At 37.5% G+C, this 14,973-nt stretch overlaps 1 protein-coding gene across 1 annotated transcript in view; it reads right to left on the bottom strand.

The window, feature by feature from the left end:
• Ola1 (Obg like ATPase 1) overlaps positions 1-14,973 on the bottom strand; it is a 122,268-nt gene that overhangs the window by 40,686 nt on the left and 66,609 nt on the right. The window contains exons 6-7 of the mRNA XM_028762909.1: positions 7,893-7,973; positions 7,477-7,574 (exon numbers count right to left, since the gene is read on the bottom strand). Of these exons, the coding sequence (XP_028618742.1) occupies positions 7,477-7,574; positions 7,893-7,973 (179 nt within the window). The remainder of the gene's footprint in view (positions 1-7,476; positions 7,575-7,892; positions 7,974-14,973) is intronic.

Below are 14,973 nucleotides of genomic sequence, written 5' to 3'. Positions count from 1 at the left end.
GCTGCTGCTTTGGGCTGGTGAGATGGCTCAGTAGTTAAGAGGACCGACTTGAGTTCAAATCCCAGCAACCACATGGTGGCTCACAACCATCCATAAAAGAGATCTGATGCCCTCATATGGGTGTCTGAAGACAGCTACATTGTACTTTGGGCCGGAGCGAGTGCAGGGTGGGGATGAGGGGTGGGTAGAGTGAGCAAGAGGGAGACAGGAAGGGAAAAAAAATGGAAAGATGCTTTTTTGGAAACTTAAAAATAAGAGAACACAATAGTTTAGGTAGTATTACTAGTCTTGACTATAGACATGCCAATTCTACATATGTATTTTATTTTCACATACACATGTTTCTCCAATTCTAGTCAAATCAACCACTGCCCACCTTAAGGGAAGATGAGAAGACACATGGTAAGACTCAGAAGAAATGCCTTATTTTCAAGAACTGAGAAGGGGAGAGAGAACAGGATTAGGAGAAAAGTCAGGTCTTATCTCCAGCCTTTCAAGGAAAGGTGCTCCTGAGCTGGGTGCTCAGCCTGCACGACACCCCATGAAATTCCAGTCAGGGAAATCTCTACAAATCAGAATGTGAAGATTTAGAAACTATTGGATATCTGCACAAATACCTTTTTTAAAAAAATAAATTTATAGTATTTCATTTTAAAATCATAAAATTTAGAGGCTATATTAGTAATAGAGCACATACTTTGCATATGCTAAACAAAAGTGAAAGAAAACAGAGAATTCCAGCATAGGAAGGCGTGGCCCTTCATGAGTCTCCTCCATGCAGCACTCTAGGACGACCTCCTTCATCTTCACTTTCACTGTCTCACTCCACACACATGCAGAGAAACTGAGAGAGATTTTTTAAAAAAGGGTTTTTAAAAGAACACATTCCTAATTCATTTTAAAAACAATTTTAATGCAATGACAACTTTTAAAATTATACTAATGGAAGCGAAGTAGCAACAACAAAAGCATCTAAATTACAAACAGTAAAGCTGTAGGGCCGCAGAGAAGACTGTGAGGCTTGGGAGGCTCCCTGAGCTCGCAAGCCCTCATGACATGGGATGCATTGGCTTCTTTACTCATGCAACAGAAGAAAAAAAATAAAGAACATATCCAGTATCCAGAAGACAATTCAGGGCAAACAAATCCCTTTTCCTGTTACTAGCTTACTTTTGAGCTATGATAATTAAGTCTGGGGGATTTTGTTTACATGGAATACATTTTATATGAACTATAGAATGAACTGTTCTTTATAGGATGGCTTATGTAATGTACCTAAAAAAAAAAAAAAAAACAATCAAACAAAACAACAAAATATTGAGTAGCAGAGTCCACAACATTAGTACTTCAAATTGTAATTTCTTTTTGTTTTTCTTCCTGGAGACAGTCTTCCCATGTTTCTCTGGCTGGCCTTTAACAGAGATCCACCTCTGCCTTTCTCTCTAGTTCTGGGATTAAAGATGTCTGCCATACTTGGCAAAGCAAAGTTTTTCTTTCTTTCTTTCTTTCTTTCTTTCTTTCTTTCTTTCTGTCTTTCTTTCTTTCTTTTTTTTTGTTTTTTGTTTTTTTGAGACAGGGTTTCTCTGTGTAGTCCTGGCTGTCCTGGAACTCACTCTGTAGACCAGGCTGGCTTCAAACTCAGAAATCCGCCTGCCTCTGCCTCCCAAGTGCTGGGATTAAAGGCGTGCGCCATCACCACCCGGCCGCAAAGTTTTTCTTAATAAATCAAACTTCTTGGTAAAAGCTATTCCCTCATTTAGAACTAAAGCATATCCTCAGATTTTCTGAGAGTCCATTTTTCTTACTAAATATGTTATTAATGGTATATAGCATTTTGGCTAGCCTTTAAAAAGTCTGGTGAACTACAACTCTAAGCGTGAGTTCTGTACCTAGAGAATATGTTGCACAAGGCCTAAGGTCAGAGAAAAGCAATACTTATCCTGCAAAGACAGGGCACAATGGACAAACTACTGAAACAGTCCAAATTTGCTTTCTCCTTTGTGTTGTCCCAGGTAAACATGTACACTGTCTAAGATGCCATTCTGTTCACACAATGTTGTGCCTCAAGTCTAACAGTCTTAAATTTTCTGAGCTTCAAAATTCTCTTCCACTTCTACCAACCACTAGACAGATTCGATTTTTTATTATTGTTACTATTTTTTAATGTACATGGGGCTTTGCTTACATGCATGTCTGTGTACCATGTGCATGCCTGATGCCAACAGAGGCCAGAAGAGCACTGGATCCCCTGGGACTGTACTTACAGATGGTCATGAGCCACCACCATGTGGGTGCTAGCAACAGAATCCAGGGCCTCTGGAAAAGCAGGCAGTGCTCTTTACCTCTGAATCATCTCTGCTGTCCCTGGAATTCCCATTCTTGATTATAGCTTATCCTAAGTCATTGTTTTGGAAACAAAATCAGATCTGAGGCCATTAATCTCTAATACATGGGTTTTAAAGGAATTTATCTTGAATTATTCTCTAGTGAGTAGGGACAGGCATCAGGGGAATTCTTCATGAACATGAATCATTGGTAATTTGAAGAACACTGCAGAATTATAAACAAAATTCTTTCATTTTCTAGATCACATATGTATGTTTGTGTATGACAGTGGTTCTCAACTGTGGGTCACAAACCTTTGGGGTCAAATGACCCTTTCACAGGAGTCACCTAAGACCATTAGAACACAGAGATATTTATGTTATGATTCATAACAGTAGCAACATTTCAGTTATAAAGTAGCAATAAAAATAATTTTATGGTTGTGGCTCACCATAACCTGAGAGACGGTATTAAAGGGTCACAGCATTAGGACTGCTGAGAACCACTGGTGTGTGAGGAAATGCATAAATCAACCATCTGAGAGAATTCTATAAAATACTTGCTGTCTTTAAATAGGGCCTAAACCATTTATTCTCTTGAACCTAGAAAAAATTATGAAATGTTTGTTATTTATAGAGAAAAGAACTTAATCCTATACATTTGATGAATTATATCACTCAGAAATCACTCTTAGGAGATGATGCTCATGGAAATTACAACTGATGCTCCTAAATAGAATTTTTTATTAGTGAACTAGCCCACGAATAGAAATGATGAGCCATAAATCACATTGAACAAAATACAAACAGGCTTTCATATATGCATTTATTGTGGGGCAATAGTCTTCTCTTTACAAAGAAAGATACGCTTGTATAATTATCGTCCTCAGGATGTGTACTAGTATACTATTGCCACTTGATAAGAATTTGAAATTGCTGAAAGAGTAACCAAAAACCATTTAATGAAAACCAAACAGAAGTCTGGCTCATTCATACATAATCCCTGGGCTTAAAAGGCTGAGGCAAGAGAATTGTTTCAAGTTCAAGGACAATCTTGGCTTCAAAGAAAAACCACCACAACCAAACCAAAACAAACCCAGAAATTCACAAATATTATTACATGAAAACACACACATACATGTGAAAATATGATCAGAGGCTGGTGAGGTGGCTCATTGGGTAAAGACACTTGCCACCAGGATATCAATATCCTGAATTCCATCCCAGGATTCATATGGTGGAAGGAGAGAATCTAAGCTGTCCTCTGATGACAACAAGCATGCCCTGGCACATACCATGTGCATGTATATGCAAATGAATCAATTACATTGATATTAAAAATAATTTGGTAAAATAAGAAAAGACTAAATCTGTTCCATGATTTTCCCCCACACCAGTTACACAATATATGTCATTCTGAAGTTATTTTTGGTTTTGTAACAAACATCAAAAACTAACAAAAGGAGAAAGTTGAGCAGAACAAAACCTGAATCAATGACTGGTGTGGTGGTGCACACCATTTATCCCAGCACTCCGGAGGCAGAGGCAGGTGGATCTCTGAGTTTGAGGCCAGCCTGGTCTACAAGCAAGTTTCAAGAAAGCCAGGATTATACAGAGAAACACTGTCATGAGAAGCTAAAAATAAAAAACACAAAATGAAACAAAAATAAAAAACTTGAACCATACATAATATGTATACGATTTAATAAAAGAGCTTTTGTGAATTTAAAATTTTATGACCTTGACACAGTCTGATTGTTCTAAAGCTTGAAAAGATTCCCAAATATTTGTCTATGAATCTTGAAACAATTTCATCATTTAAAACGACTCACTTATTCACCAAGATGTATGTAAGAATTGTGCATGTTTTGAATTTTATTTGTATTTCTAGATGAACATCTATGTGTACAAATAAATGAGACCTAACTGACCTTATCAATAGTTTAAAGAACAGTAAGGACAGGGAACACATGAGCGAAACATAATTGGTAGTTCTTAGGTGTAAAAATATCTAAAATTAGTTTGTTCTACTGATTCCATAATTGGACAGCATATATTACTAACAGAGCAGCAAAGGTACAAAGATTGAAATTTAAACCTCCAATTAAGCAGTGGTTTGACAGCTTGAATGTCCCATAGCTGCTTGACACCATGACTCACTAGGCAATCTAAAATGAAAATTAACACTGAGTATAATCTTGCTTGTAACAATTGATCATGTTTAGAAAATGAACTGTTCAAAAATCATTAGCAACCACCAAAATCAACAAAAACGTCCACATAGTTTTATTCATTCATTTGTAATGATAACATTATTGGTTTCTCTAGATTCTTTTGCAGTATCGTGATTACTGTCATCTGATCATAACAACTACAGCCAACCTAGCTGCCACACCCACTTCTCCTCAGGACCTAGGTCTACTCATGCATCAATGGACTAATGAATTCAGCACTGTTAACACAGTGGATGGTCAGACTCAGTCTGGCTTTTATCTTTCAAAGGTCAGTATGCCTCTAGTTCGTATACAATATAGCCTTATCTACCAAAACACTTGTTTTAAAAAATAAAAACTTAGAATTAAAAAATAATACACTACCATTTAAAGTGAATTTTAGCCATAACCAAAAATGTTTATCACTCTAGCAAGAAATGTGACCTGAAATAAAACAGTCCTCCTCTTGGGGTCAAAGTCACAGACGTTTCTTGACCTTTTCTAACCACTAAACATGTTTTCTACATTTAAAACACAGGTGTGTGTGTGTGTGTGTGTGTGTGTGTGTGTGTGTGTGTGTGACTTCTTTTCCTCTTAGTGCTGGAGACAACGCAGGCCTGTACACGTTAGGCAGGCTACTTTACTCCTAGCAGTCCCCAGCTGCTGTGAGCATCTTTATTACCGCTCTCCACATCAGCCCTATCTGCTAAGTAATATTACACATTAACCTTAAAACAAAAACTTTTTTTTTTTTTTTGGCAGGGTAGGTAAAGGAGCAACTGATGCAAATGGGGTTTAGATACAAACATTACCAAAAACAAGAGGCTAACAGAAGCAACTGGATTTAGGAATTACAATGAAGTTTAACTATTTACATTTGCTTGCAGTGTTATTCATGATGAAAACCTAGTGCGTCTATCTTTCATAATAAAAACTCATTCTGTGTTTTAATACGCAGGCTAAGTTACATCAACAGAGGATTTAAAGCTGCAGCGAGTGGCTGAACGGAAGGAAAGTGGCAATCTTTCTGGCTCCAGTAGATGCATTCCCTATCACACAGTGTTTCCCACTCATAAATACATGACAACTACTTCCTCAATCATGTTTTACGAGCAGGGATGCACAGGGGGTAGTCAATGGCTAGCTTGAGGGAAAATAGGAACAGCAGGCGGCAGAAACTGTACAGAAAATGGCTATGTGATAAATTCTCTTCTGGAACATCACTCAGTTACCCAGTCTTTGATCTTTCGGCTACAATTACACTAACTTCCACAAGATCTGGACACCTCCCCCAACACACATATCCCAACATCAGACTAGATCATTAGCTAGCTATACATAAAACCTACAAAAACTTGGTTTATAAATAGAACCATTCATACATCTACGTTGTTACAAATTAAAATTTGTTCTTTAGACAAGAGCAGTTTCAATGGCTATAACCATATCATCATCACAACTGGGCTCACAAGAACATGGGGTGTCTGGCGACAGCTAAATCACAGACTGGCGTCTCCTAAGCAGTCTGTCTACCATTAGGGTCTGGGAAATGGTATTTACTATACAATTAGAGCCAGGGAGTTCTACCTGTAATCATCGAAATACAGGTGTGAGAAGCCCCTTCGGGCAAGGAAACTGACTCATCCCTCTTCATGGAAACTTTGATGTCTGTATTGTTTTACCCAGCCTCAGGAAAAGTTACCATTCATACTTCCAGGAGAAGATTTATTAACTGAAGTCAAATAATAAATTTTAAAATTCTTTCTTAAAGCAAACAATTTCAGACACATTAATCATCAAATTTATTAGAGTTTGAAACAAGATGGAACTGATTATATTTTAAAGTGAATTACTTTTTTGGAGGACAATGACCAGTCTGAACTATATTTTTATGCTAAATTATTCTTTCTAGAACATTGCCAATAAAGAGGTTAAACTCAGCTTCCTATCAGGGACACAAAATGTCTTACAGTAATATCAACAGGGCATTTTTAGTTGCAGTAATTTCACAGAATTTATTCTAATGATTTATTGGAGTTAACCATCTGACATTAATTATTGTTTTGGCTTCCAGTCTATGAATGTTTATTTTTCAGTTTAAAGCCTTCTCACTCTTTGATATCATATGGAAATGAGAATTTTTTAATGGAAAATTGAAACCATGTGCATCTAAGTACTTAATGAAGTACAGGGAAAAACCGACAATATATTTTAGGAGAATTCAGATCTTTTTCTTTGTATAGTTTTGATTTGTTTCTATGACTCACTAGTATAAAATGCTGAGGGTCTAGTGAGGGAAGTCAAAGTGAGCACTACGCCAAATGTCTCCACACACACCAGCACAAGAGTTGTCTCTGAATTTTTACGGCAGGGTGACCAGTCTTGCACATTTTAGTTATCTATTAGAATGGCAATATAAAAATGCGGCTTTTACCTTGATACACTTTGGAAGTTTCAAGCCAGTATCTCCACCTTTTCCACACCTAGGTTTTGCTTTTTTCCCTCCCTCCCTCCCTCTCTGCCTTCCTTAACTATTCAATTTGTGTTTAAAATTTTATGTCCAACTGCAATCCCTTGTAGAGATTTTAAGTTCACCTGTAGTATCAATGTGGCTACAAATTCTCAGTCTGAAACACTTTTTTGCTCCAAATACATTTACTCACATTTTGTAACAAAAGTAAACAAAATATTTTAAAAACTTAAATTTGATAAGCAAATATGTATGATTCAAAATTTCCAAATTTAATTCAGTTTGTAATGTTCTCTTAGTGCAAAGGAGACTTACCTTTTAAATGTAACATGAGACATAACTTTCTAATTCTTAACATTTTATAAGGAAAATATATTAAAATCAAACACATTATACAAACATATACACATATCTATATGCTTTGTGTTAGAGATATGTATGTGGGTATATCCAGAGAAGAAAAACTTACCATTTGTTTTTCTTTCTTATATAGTCTTTTTCAGAAAGATTCACCAAGTAGACCATTGGTTTTGAAGTCAAAAATAAGTGTTTATTCAACACTTCAATCTAGAGTGGGAGACAGAGAAAGAACCTTTTTTAAAAGCTTAGTAAATATGGAGTAAAATATTGAATAATTTGAACATAAACTTTACTCTTTGAGTAAACATTTTCATTTTTCTAATCTTTTTGTTTATAAAGGGTTAGATGTTATGAAATATTTAAAGTGAGAGATTGGGAAAAGGGAAAAATAAACTAAGGAATTTACAACGGCTAACAGAAATAAAAGTAACTATACATAATAGTAACTATAAGATAATAAGCAGCCCAATTTGTTCTCTAAGAAATAAGAGCAAAGGCTGTAATAGACACAGTATTTACACATACCTCTTTGTCATTCCAGTCATGATAGAAGCGAACAGGTTTCTTTTGATCTATAACCCAAGACTTGACTTTGCACATTATGTCCTGCACACAATCAAGGAAAAAGTAAACACAAGCTGAGCAGGAAGCACTGGACACTAAGTGCTAAAAGTTTCAAGTTCTCAAAATAAAGATAACTCTTGTAATGAACAGAAATACAATTTTTGTATCTCTGATGAAAACTGATGAAATACTGATGAAGCATTAAATTTTTAGTGTACAAAGTCAGCAAAATTAGTTAACAATATGAAAAACTGCAAGACAACTCAATCACATCAAACATAGACCTTCAGAGTCACTGTTATCTAGTGATGTCACATGCTATTATGAAATGGGGGAATATCCTGAAGAGAGACTAAAGTACAGTTTTTCCTTAAAAATACAAGCAAAATATCTAATTTAAACCTATGACTGATTATTTACTCTACAAAATATTAAATGAACTGCCCCAAACCTTTTCTCTTCTGAATTAATTTTTTTGCCAACCCCTTCTCCCTGTCACTTCTCCACTGTTCCCCCCAACCCCAACCTGCCAAAGCCTCCATTACACAATGGCAAGAGCCCTGCACTGGTGACCTCCAACCAGCTGCATTCACTTTCAGAACATCTCTCTCTGCTGGAAATCTAAAGGCCTTTTAGTTAGCAAGCTAGTGTGCATTCAGAAGGAGGAACTGCGGGAAGAGGCCGCAGTGCTTTGTTTCTCTGGCCTTTCTTCACAGAAAGATTAATCATCTGTGAAATGGAAACGCCAAACAGCAAGTGACACAAACTGAACCCTTCAAGCCTTTCCTCATCAGTTCTGTGGGTCTGAATCTAAAAGCTGCGTGTGGCAAGGGTCTCCTTACAGGCAGGTGTTAATAAAAGGCTCTCAAGGCTGAAAGGTCAAACTGAGCTCTTCCAGAAGAGGCATATTTGAGAATCATCTGGGCCTTCTGTTTTGGGGAAATTTTTTTGTTTTGTTTTTGTAAAGATAATTTATGGACCTATTTTAAATATTCACTTCTTAAAATTTGTTGCAATACAATTCTTAGTAATAGATTTCTTGAGAGTATTTTTATATTACTATGACAAGTTATTCTCTTGTAAATGTCCACTTGTATAAATTATCTCTATATTTAGTATACCTTCTTTGCAAATCTTACTGTTACCAACAAGAAAAAATAAAGAAAAGGCCCTGTATCCTTAGACCCTGATTTGAAGCCCCCCAGGGAAAGGACTTCCCATGGATTTTAACAAGGAAGGGGCAAGACGAAAACTTTTAATGACACTGAACATGTTCTGCTTGAGAATAATCACTTTTACTCTTCTGTAACTGAATTTCACTCATAAATGTTTAAAAGTGGCTAATGTAACACCATTTCCTACAAGGAGAAGATCAAAGTGCTATATTACAAATGCATTATGATTAAAAAAGCCCTGTGCAGCCTTGCTATTAACTGTTCTTTAAACCCTAAAAGGCTTCCCATAGATCTCACTTGGCACTGCATATACAACCTTTGACAAGTAATGTAGACCATTTTTATTCATTGCCTAAAATTGTAGGCAATTATGTGCGTCACACTGGCCACCTGCAAATCCTGAATGCCTGCTGCAGTTGTCAGTGCAAAAAACTAATGTCGGAGGGGATTAATCTAGGGGGAGAGAGTCCTCTTTAATGGCTCCAGCAGGTGAAATGGCCCAGCTGGTTACTATGATGAGTGGCCAGAACAGCTTATGTAGAGACATGCAACAAGATTATACAAAAGGAGAAAACAGAGGTACCATCTTATACTGCCTTCCATTCAGCCTTTTCCATTAAAAAAAAGAAAGAAAGAAAATAGACACAAGAAAGCCAATTCAAAATAGGAAAGGGAATTAAATTTTAATCATATAAAAAGTATAAAATACTTTTGTGACAATAAACATTTTCACAAAGCCAAAGGGCCTCAATGAGTGCTGCTGACTAGTGAAGGAATTTCAGGGTTTCTCTTCATTTAACAGTAACTAGATTCTTGCTTCAGACACAGAGGCCGTGTCACAGAGACATTCTGGCATTCCTTTTCAGGTTTTTTTCTTTCATACCATAAACTAGGAACTGCAGTTTTGCCTAAAGAGAACCAAGTCACAGGTGAAGTTCACCAACAGCATTTTCCTTAGAAGCTACAGTTATGTGTTAGATTACTGAACGATGCCAGTTTTATCTAAGATAAACCAGAAGTAGTCTGCAGTCATAATCAGTAGCTGCTATATTCTCAGTGTGTTCTTTTTTTATATAAAAAGAAAATTTAATTTTAGTAAATTAAAAACCTATAGCCGATCTGAAAAACTTCTAATTGGAGCAAAAGGGGGTTATTTAGATAAAATATGCTAAGTAAATGTTTCCTTTATGGTTGCATATACAAGCATATATAATAATAGATACAATATATTAATAATACATACAAAATGATCAATAAAATTCCACTTAGATAAATTTAGTTAGCTGAAAAATATATACTTTACCCACTTTCAGCAAATGAGCACATAGTAAGAACATTACTAATCCCTTTGTGTAAGTCTTTAATGCATTCTAGTCACTTTGAGATTTCATATTTCTTTAAGATTTGTATTTATTTGTGTCAGTTTGTGTCTGCCATATGTAAACAGGTGCCCACGGAGGCCAGAAGAGGGCAGCGGATCCCCTGGATCCAGCAGTTGTGAGCCTCCTGATGTTTGTTTGTGCTAGGACTGAATTCAAGTACTCTGAGAGAGCAGTAAATATTCTTAACCACTGAGATTTCACACTTCTTATTTATATGAGTGTTTTGCCTGCATGTATGACTGTGTGCTATGTGTGGCTATGTGTGTGTCTGCATGTATGTCAGTGTGCTATGTATGGCTATGTGACACATAGCACACAGACATGTGCTGGTGTCCATGAAGGTCAGAAGAGGACATCAGATCCTTTAGAACTAGAGTTACAGATGGTTATGACTCACCACAGTAGGTGTCAAGAACTGAACTCAGTCCTCTCTAAGAGCAACCAGTGCTCTTAACCACTGAGCCATCTCTCTCACCCAAGATCTCACACATTATAAAGAAATATAGATTTTGGAACATGGACCTAGACTGCTTATGTAACCATCTAACATTAGTAACCCAGACCCCTGAGATCGCTCACCGATCCACCAACCAGGCAGCAGCATACATGAGGTAGTCTGAGGCCTCTGACACATATACAGCAGAGGACTGCCTGATCTGGCCTCAGTGGGAGAAGACACACCTAACCCTCGAGAGACTTGAGCCCCCCCCCCCCGGGGGGGTTGGTGTAGAGTATTGGGGAGGGGCATCCTCTTGGATATGGAGGGGGTGTGGGGGGAAGAGAGGAACTGTGGGAGAGCGGACCAAAAGGGAGGCAACAACTGAATTGTAAAAATAAAATAAAATAAAAAATACGAAAAAATATATTCTGTATATTCTGTTTTGTATTAGCATGTAGTTTTATGGGTATACTAATCTTAGATCTAACAATCTAATGCTTAAGTATGGAAACAAATCCTAGGTGTACTGTTTATGATGGAAAGGAAAGGGGCGGTCAAGGTTACCAGGGGAAGTGGGGCCGGAGCTCAGGAGCAATGACTGGTCAGTATACTTAGGACCTGGGTTGGAGCTGGCACATTTTACTAAGAAACAATGGAGGGCTTGGATTGAGGCAGTGCTCTTGCACTTGGTTTTAGATACACTACTGTGATATGTCTGAAAAACCAAAGGGGAATCAGCAAGAAATTAAATATACTCAATTGGAGCTCAAAGGCTAGATCAATGCTAGGGATACAAACTTAGAATTTACCTATATTTAGACAATTAAGTGTAGCCATAGACAGGGGTGTGACCACACAGAGAAGGACTTTATAGTGAGAGAAGAGCTGTGACGATTTAAATGTGAAACATCTCCCACGGGGTTTAAACACTCGGTTCCCAGCCCACCAGTGTTGCTATCCGAGAGACTGTAACTATCGGAAGGTGGAGCCTTACAGTTATATACGGGCATGCTTCCTGTCCTGCTTTCTCCTCTGACGGGAGGCTATAAGTAAGTAGCCTCCACTCCTGCAGTGTGGCCTGGAGCTGCTCCTGCTGCCAGAACCACCCCCCATTACGACAGAACTAAAATAAATCTTAAAGTTGTTTCTTCTCAGGGTTTTAGCTAAAGCAGCAAGAAAAGTAATCAGTACACAAAATTGCCTCACCATGTGATTCATAAGTATTTGGAACCAGTTTACAGAAGAAATGAGAAAGAGTTCAGTGCTGCAGACTAAAGCAGTGTTCCTAAGACTTCTCCAATTAATAACCTCTTTATACCTGAACAAATTTTAATGGCCCTGTGTATAGAGGTATACAAAATATGCAAATGAACCAAGTATTTACTGATAATTATAAAAATTTTATTTAAAAACCATTTTTTGGATGCATATATTACCATTTATTAGAAACTAGAGCAATTTGCATACTATGAGATGGTTGTTTACATAAGGAATTAAACACTGGCTGAGTATTTGACACTGCTGAATGTACAGCTCCTTCAGTGTTTTTCAGAGTTGACTGTCAATGCTGATAAGGCCCTTCATAAAAATACAAGTACGAGATGGTAGAAGTATCTTTAGGGCCGTTTTAGAAATTGTTAAAAATTCTGTCTTAACTCCAAGCCCAAACTTTTCACTTAATAAAAACAAAACAAAAACAAAAAAACAATTCTCTCCCCGCAAAATCCTTCAGCCAGCAAGCTGAACAATTTAACATCAAGCAGGTGAATGTTGTCAGAAACACCTTATATTCATCACATGTTTAATCATGAATTTTTAGTTGCCACACACTTAGAAACCTTTTTAATGTTGCCACATTTTTCCCAGTTCTCTTATGTTCAGTTATGAAGGTTGTGATTCACTGATGAGCCAGGCATGGTGGTGCATGCCTTTATTCCCTGCATTAGGGAGGCAGAGGCTGAGAGACATTTTTGAGTTCAAGAGCAGCCCAGTCTACAGGGCTAGTTACAGAACAGCAAAGGCTATATAGAATCCCTATTTCAAAAACAAAACATAACAAAACAAAACACAACCATCCCCACGGTCATCCTCAGGATCACTGTTATCATCTGTGAGCTACGTAACCCAAGGATCCGTAAGGGGACCTTAACAGACTGCTCTGCTGGGAGTCAAGTCAGCAAGGCTGATAGACACTGACGACGGAGACTGTACTCGTCAGACTGAACATTCAAACCAAAACTCTACTGGAAATTAAACTTCACTGGCTAAAGGTCAGGCCTGACAGAGACTCTTAATAGCTTCCTCCTAGCTCTTAAAAACTTGAGTTAGGCTGAATTCAAGTCACAGACAGTAACCAACCATGCAGGCTGTGGCATAGTTACTGCTCACTGCTTTTATTCAGGTTTGCAGAAAAGAAGGCAACAAATAGAACAGAAATATATATTAAAAACAACAACAACAACAACAACAACAACAACAACACCCTAAAGCCTCCAGTTTCACGCTGGGCGAGGAAGAACGTGAATCTAAAGCTGCCGTGAAGTAGGGTTCAGACAAAGCATTCTTAACTGTTAACATTAAAGACTGTAAATACAAAGAACTTTCTCAGAAGTATTTAGTGATAGTCAAGGAAAAGGCAGTTGTGTTATCGAGATGGTTTAAAGCCTAGAGAGCTGAACCCCACCTCCATAACCACGTAGAGGTGGGTGGAAAGGACTGACTTCACACGCAGCCCTGTAGCACGAACATCCTCACACAGTAACAATAAATAAAAATCTAAGATACACATGTAACTGAAGGGAATATTTAGAAAGTTGTAGCACCAAACTTTTTATTTGACAATGAAAAATCTGGAAACTGCTGAAAAGAATCTAGTTTGATAGAGACAAGTATTACAAAAAACTGAGAATTCTGGCAAGGCATAGTGGCACGCATCTTTAATCACAGACAGAGGCAGATGTTTGAATTCCAGGATAGCCTAGGTCTACAGAGAACATTCCAAGACAGCCAGGGCTATACAGAGAAACCCTGTGTGTGGGGACCAGGGGTGCCGGGGAGGGGGGGGGACACACACATAAAACAAGCAAAACAAAAAAAAAAATCATTGAGAAACACCAATTCCAAAATACCTAGGGACCTACACAATCTCCAGCTTTCTGAATTATGACGTGGGTCCGCAAGTGAGAAATCCCACATCTGATCTCATTGAAACTAGTGTCAGTCAGAATGAAGGAAGACCAAAAACTGTATTAAACCTTAGTCAGCAGTAGCGTATACAACATACACAACGTATATGAAGCATAAATGGGTCTGTGTTTAGAATTTGGATTCCATGCTCAAGATATAACAGAAGGCATGTGCAAATAATGAAGAATATGAAAAAAATCTACATCAGAAACACTTCTGCTCCCAATAATTTTAGATACAATTTAAGCAATCTGTACAGGGAAACAAGGAGGGAGGGACAGATGAGGGGAAGCAGGGACAGACGGAGGGAAGGAAGGGGGATTGCTGGACAAAACATAATTTTATGAATATACTAAATGTATACTTTTAAAGAGTGAATATTTTAGCATATAAATTGTCTAAAAAGCCATTTGAAAGCAACAGAAAAAAAGTGTATGCTTTCCTGTGGATAAGAAGGGTAAGTCAGCTTCAGGTTTGGTTGGTGGAAACTTGAAAGAATTTCTGTCTGCAGACTTTTATCTTGGTCTTTGGAGTTGGAGGCAAGGTCATCTGGTAGAGGTAAGGAATGCATGGAATTACAGAGTGAGCACAGGTAACAGGTTTGCAGAGCATAGGGAAACAGCTGCAGCAGAGCAGAACAAACAGAGAGAAGGTAGATACTACTAAGGGCCCATGGGAGAGCATATACCAGGAATGTCTTCTCAAAAATCTTTTCTGTGTTTGGCAGGTTACTGGGAAAGAAAAGGGGAAATTAGATAGATAGATAGATAGATAGATAGATAGATAGATAGATAGATATAGATAGGATATATATATATAATATATATATTATATATATTTCTTTTTCTTCTTTTGTGTAT

This window comes from Grammomys surdaster, unplaced genomic scaffold (genome assembly GCF_004785775.1).
Source record: "Grammomys surdaster isolate TR1022 unplaced genomic scaffold, NIH_TR_1.0 136, whole genome shotgun sequence".
NCBI classification, from domain to species: Eukaryota; Metazoa; Chordata; class Mammalia; order Rodentia; family Muridae; genus Grammomys; species Grammomys surdaster.
Note: the sequence above shows the minus strand (reverse complement) of the source record. Positions and strands in the feature narration are given on the sequence as shown.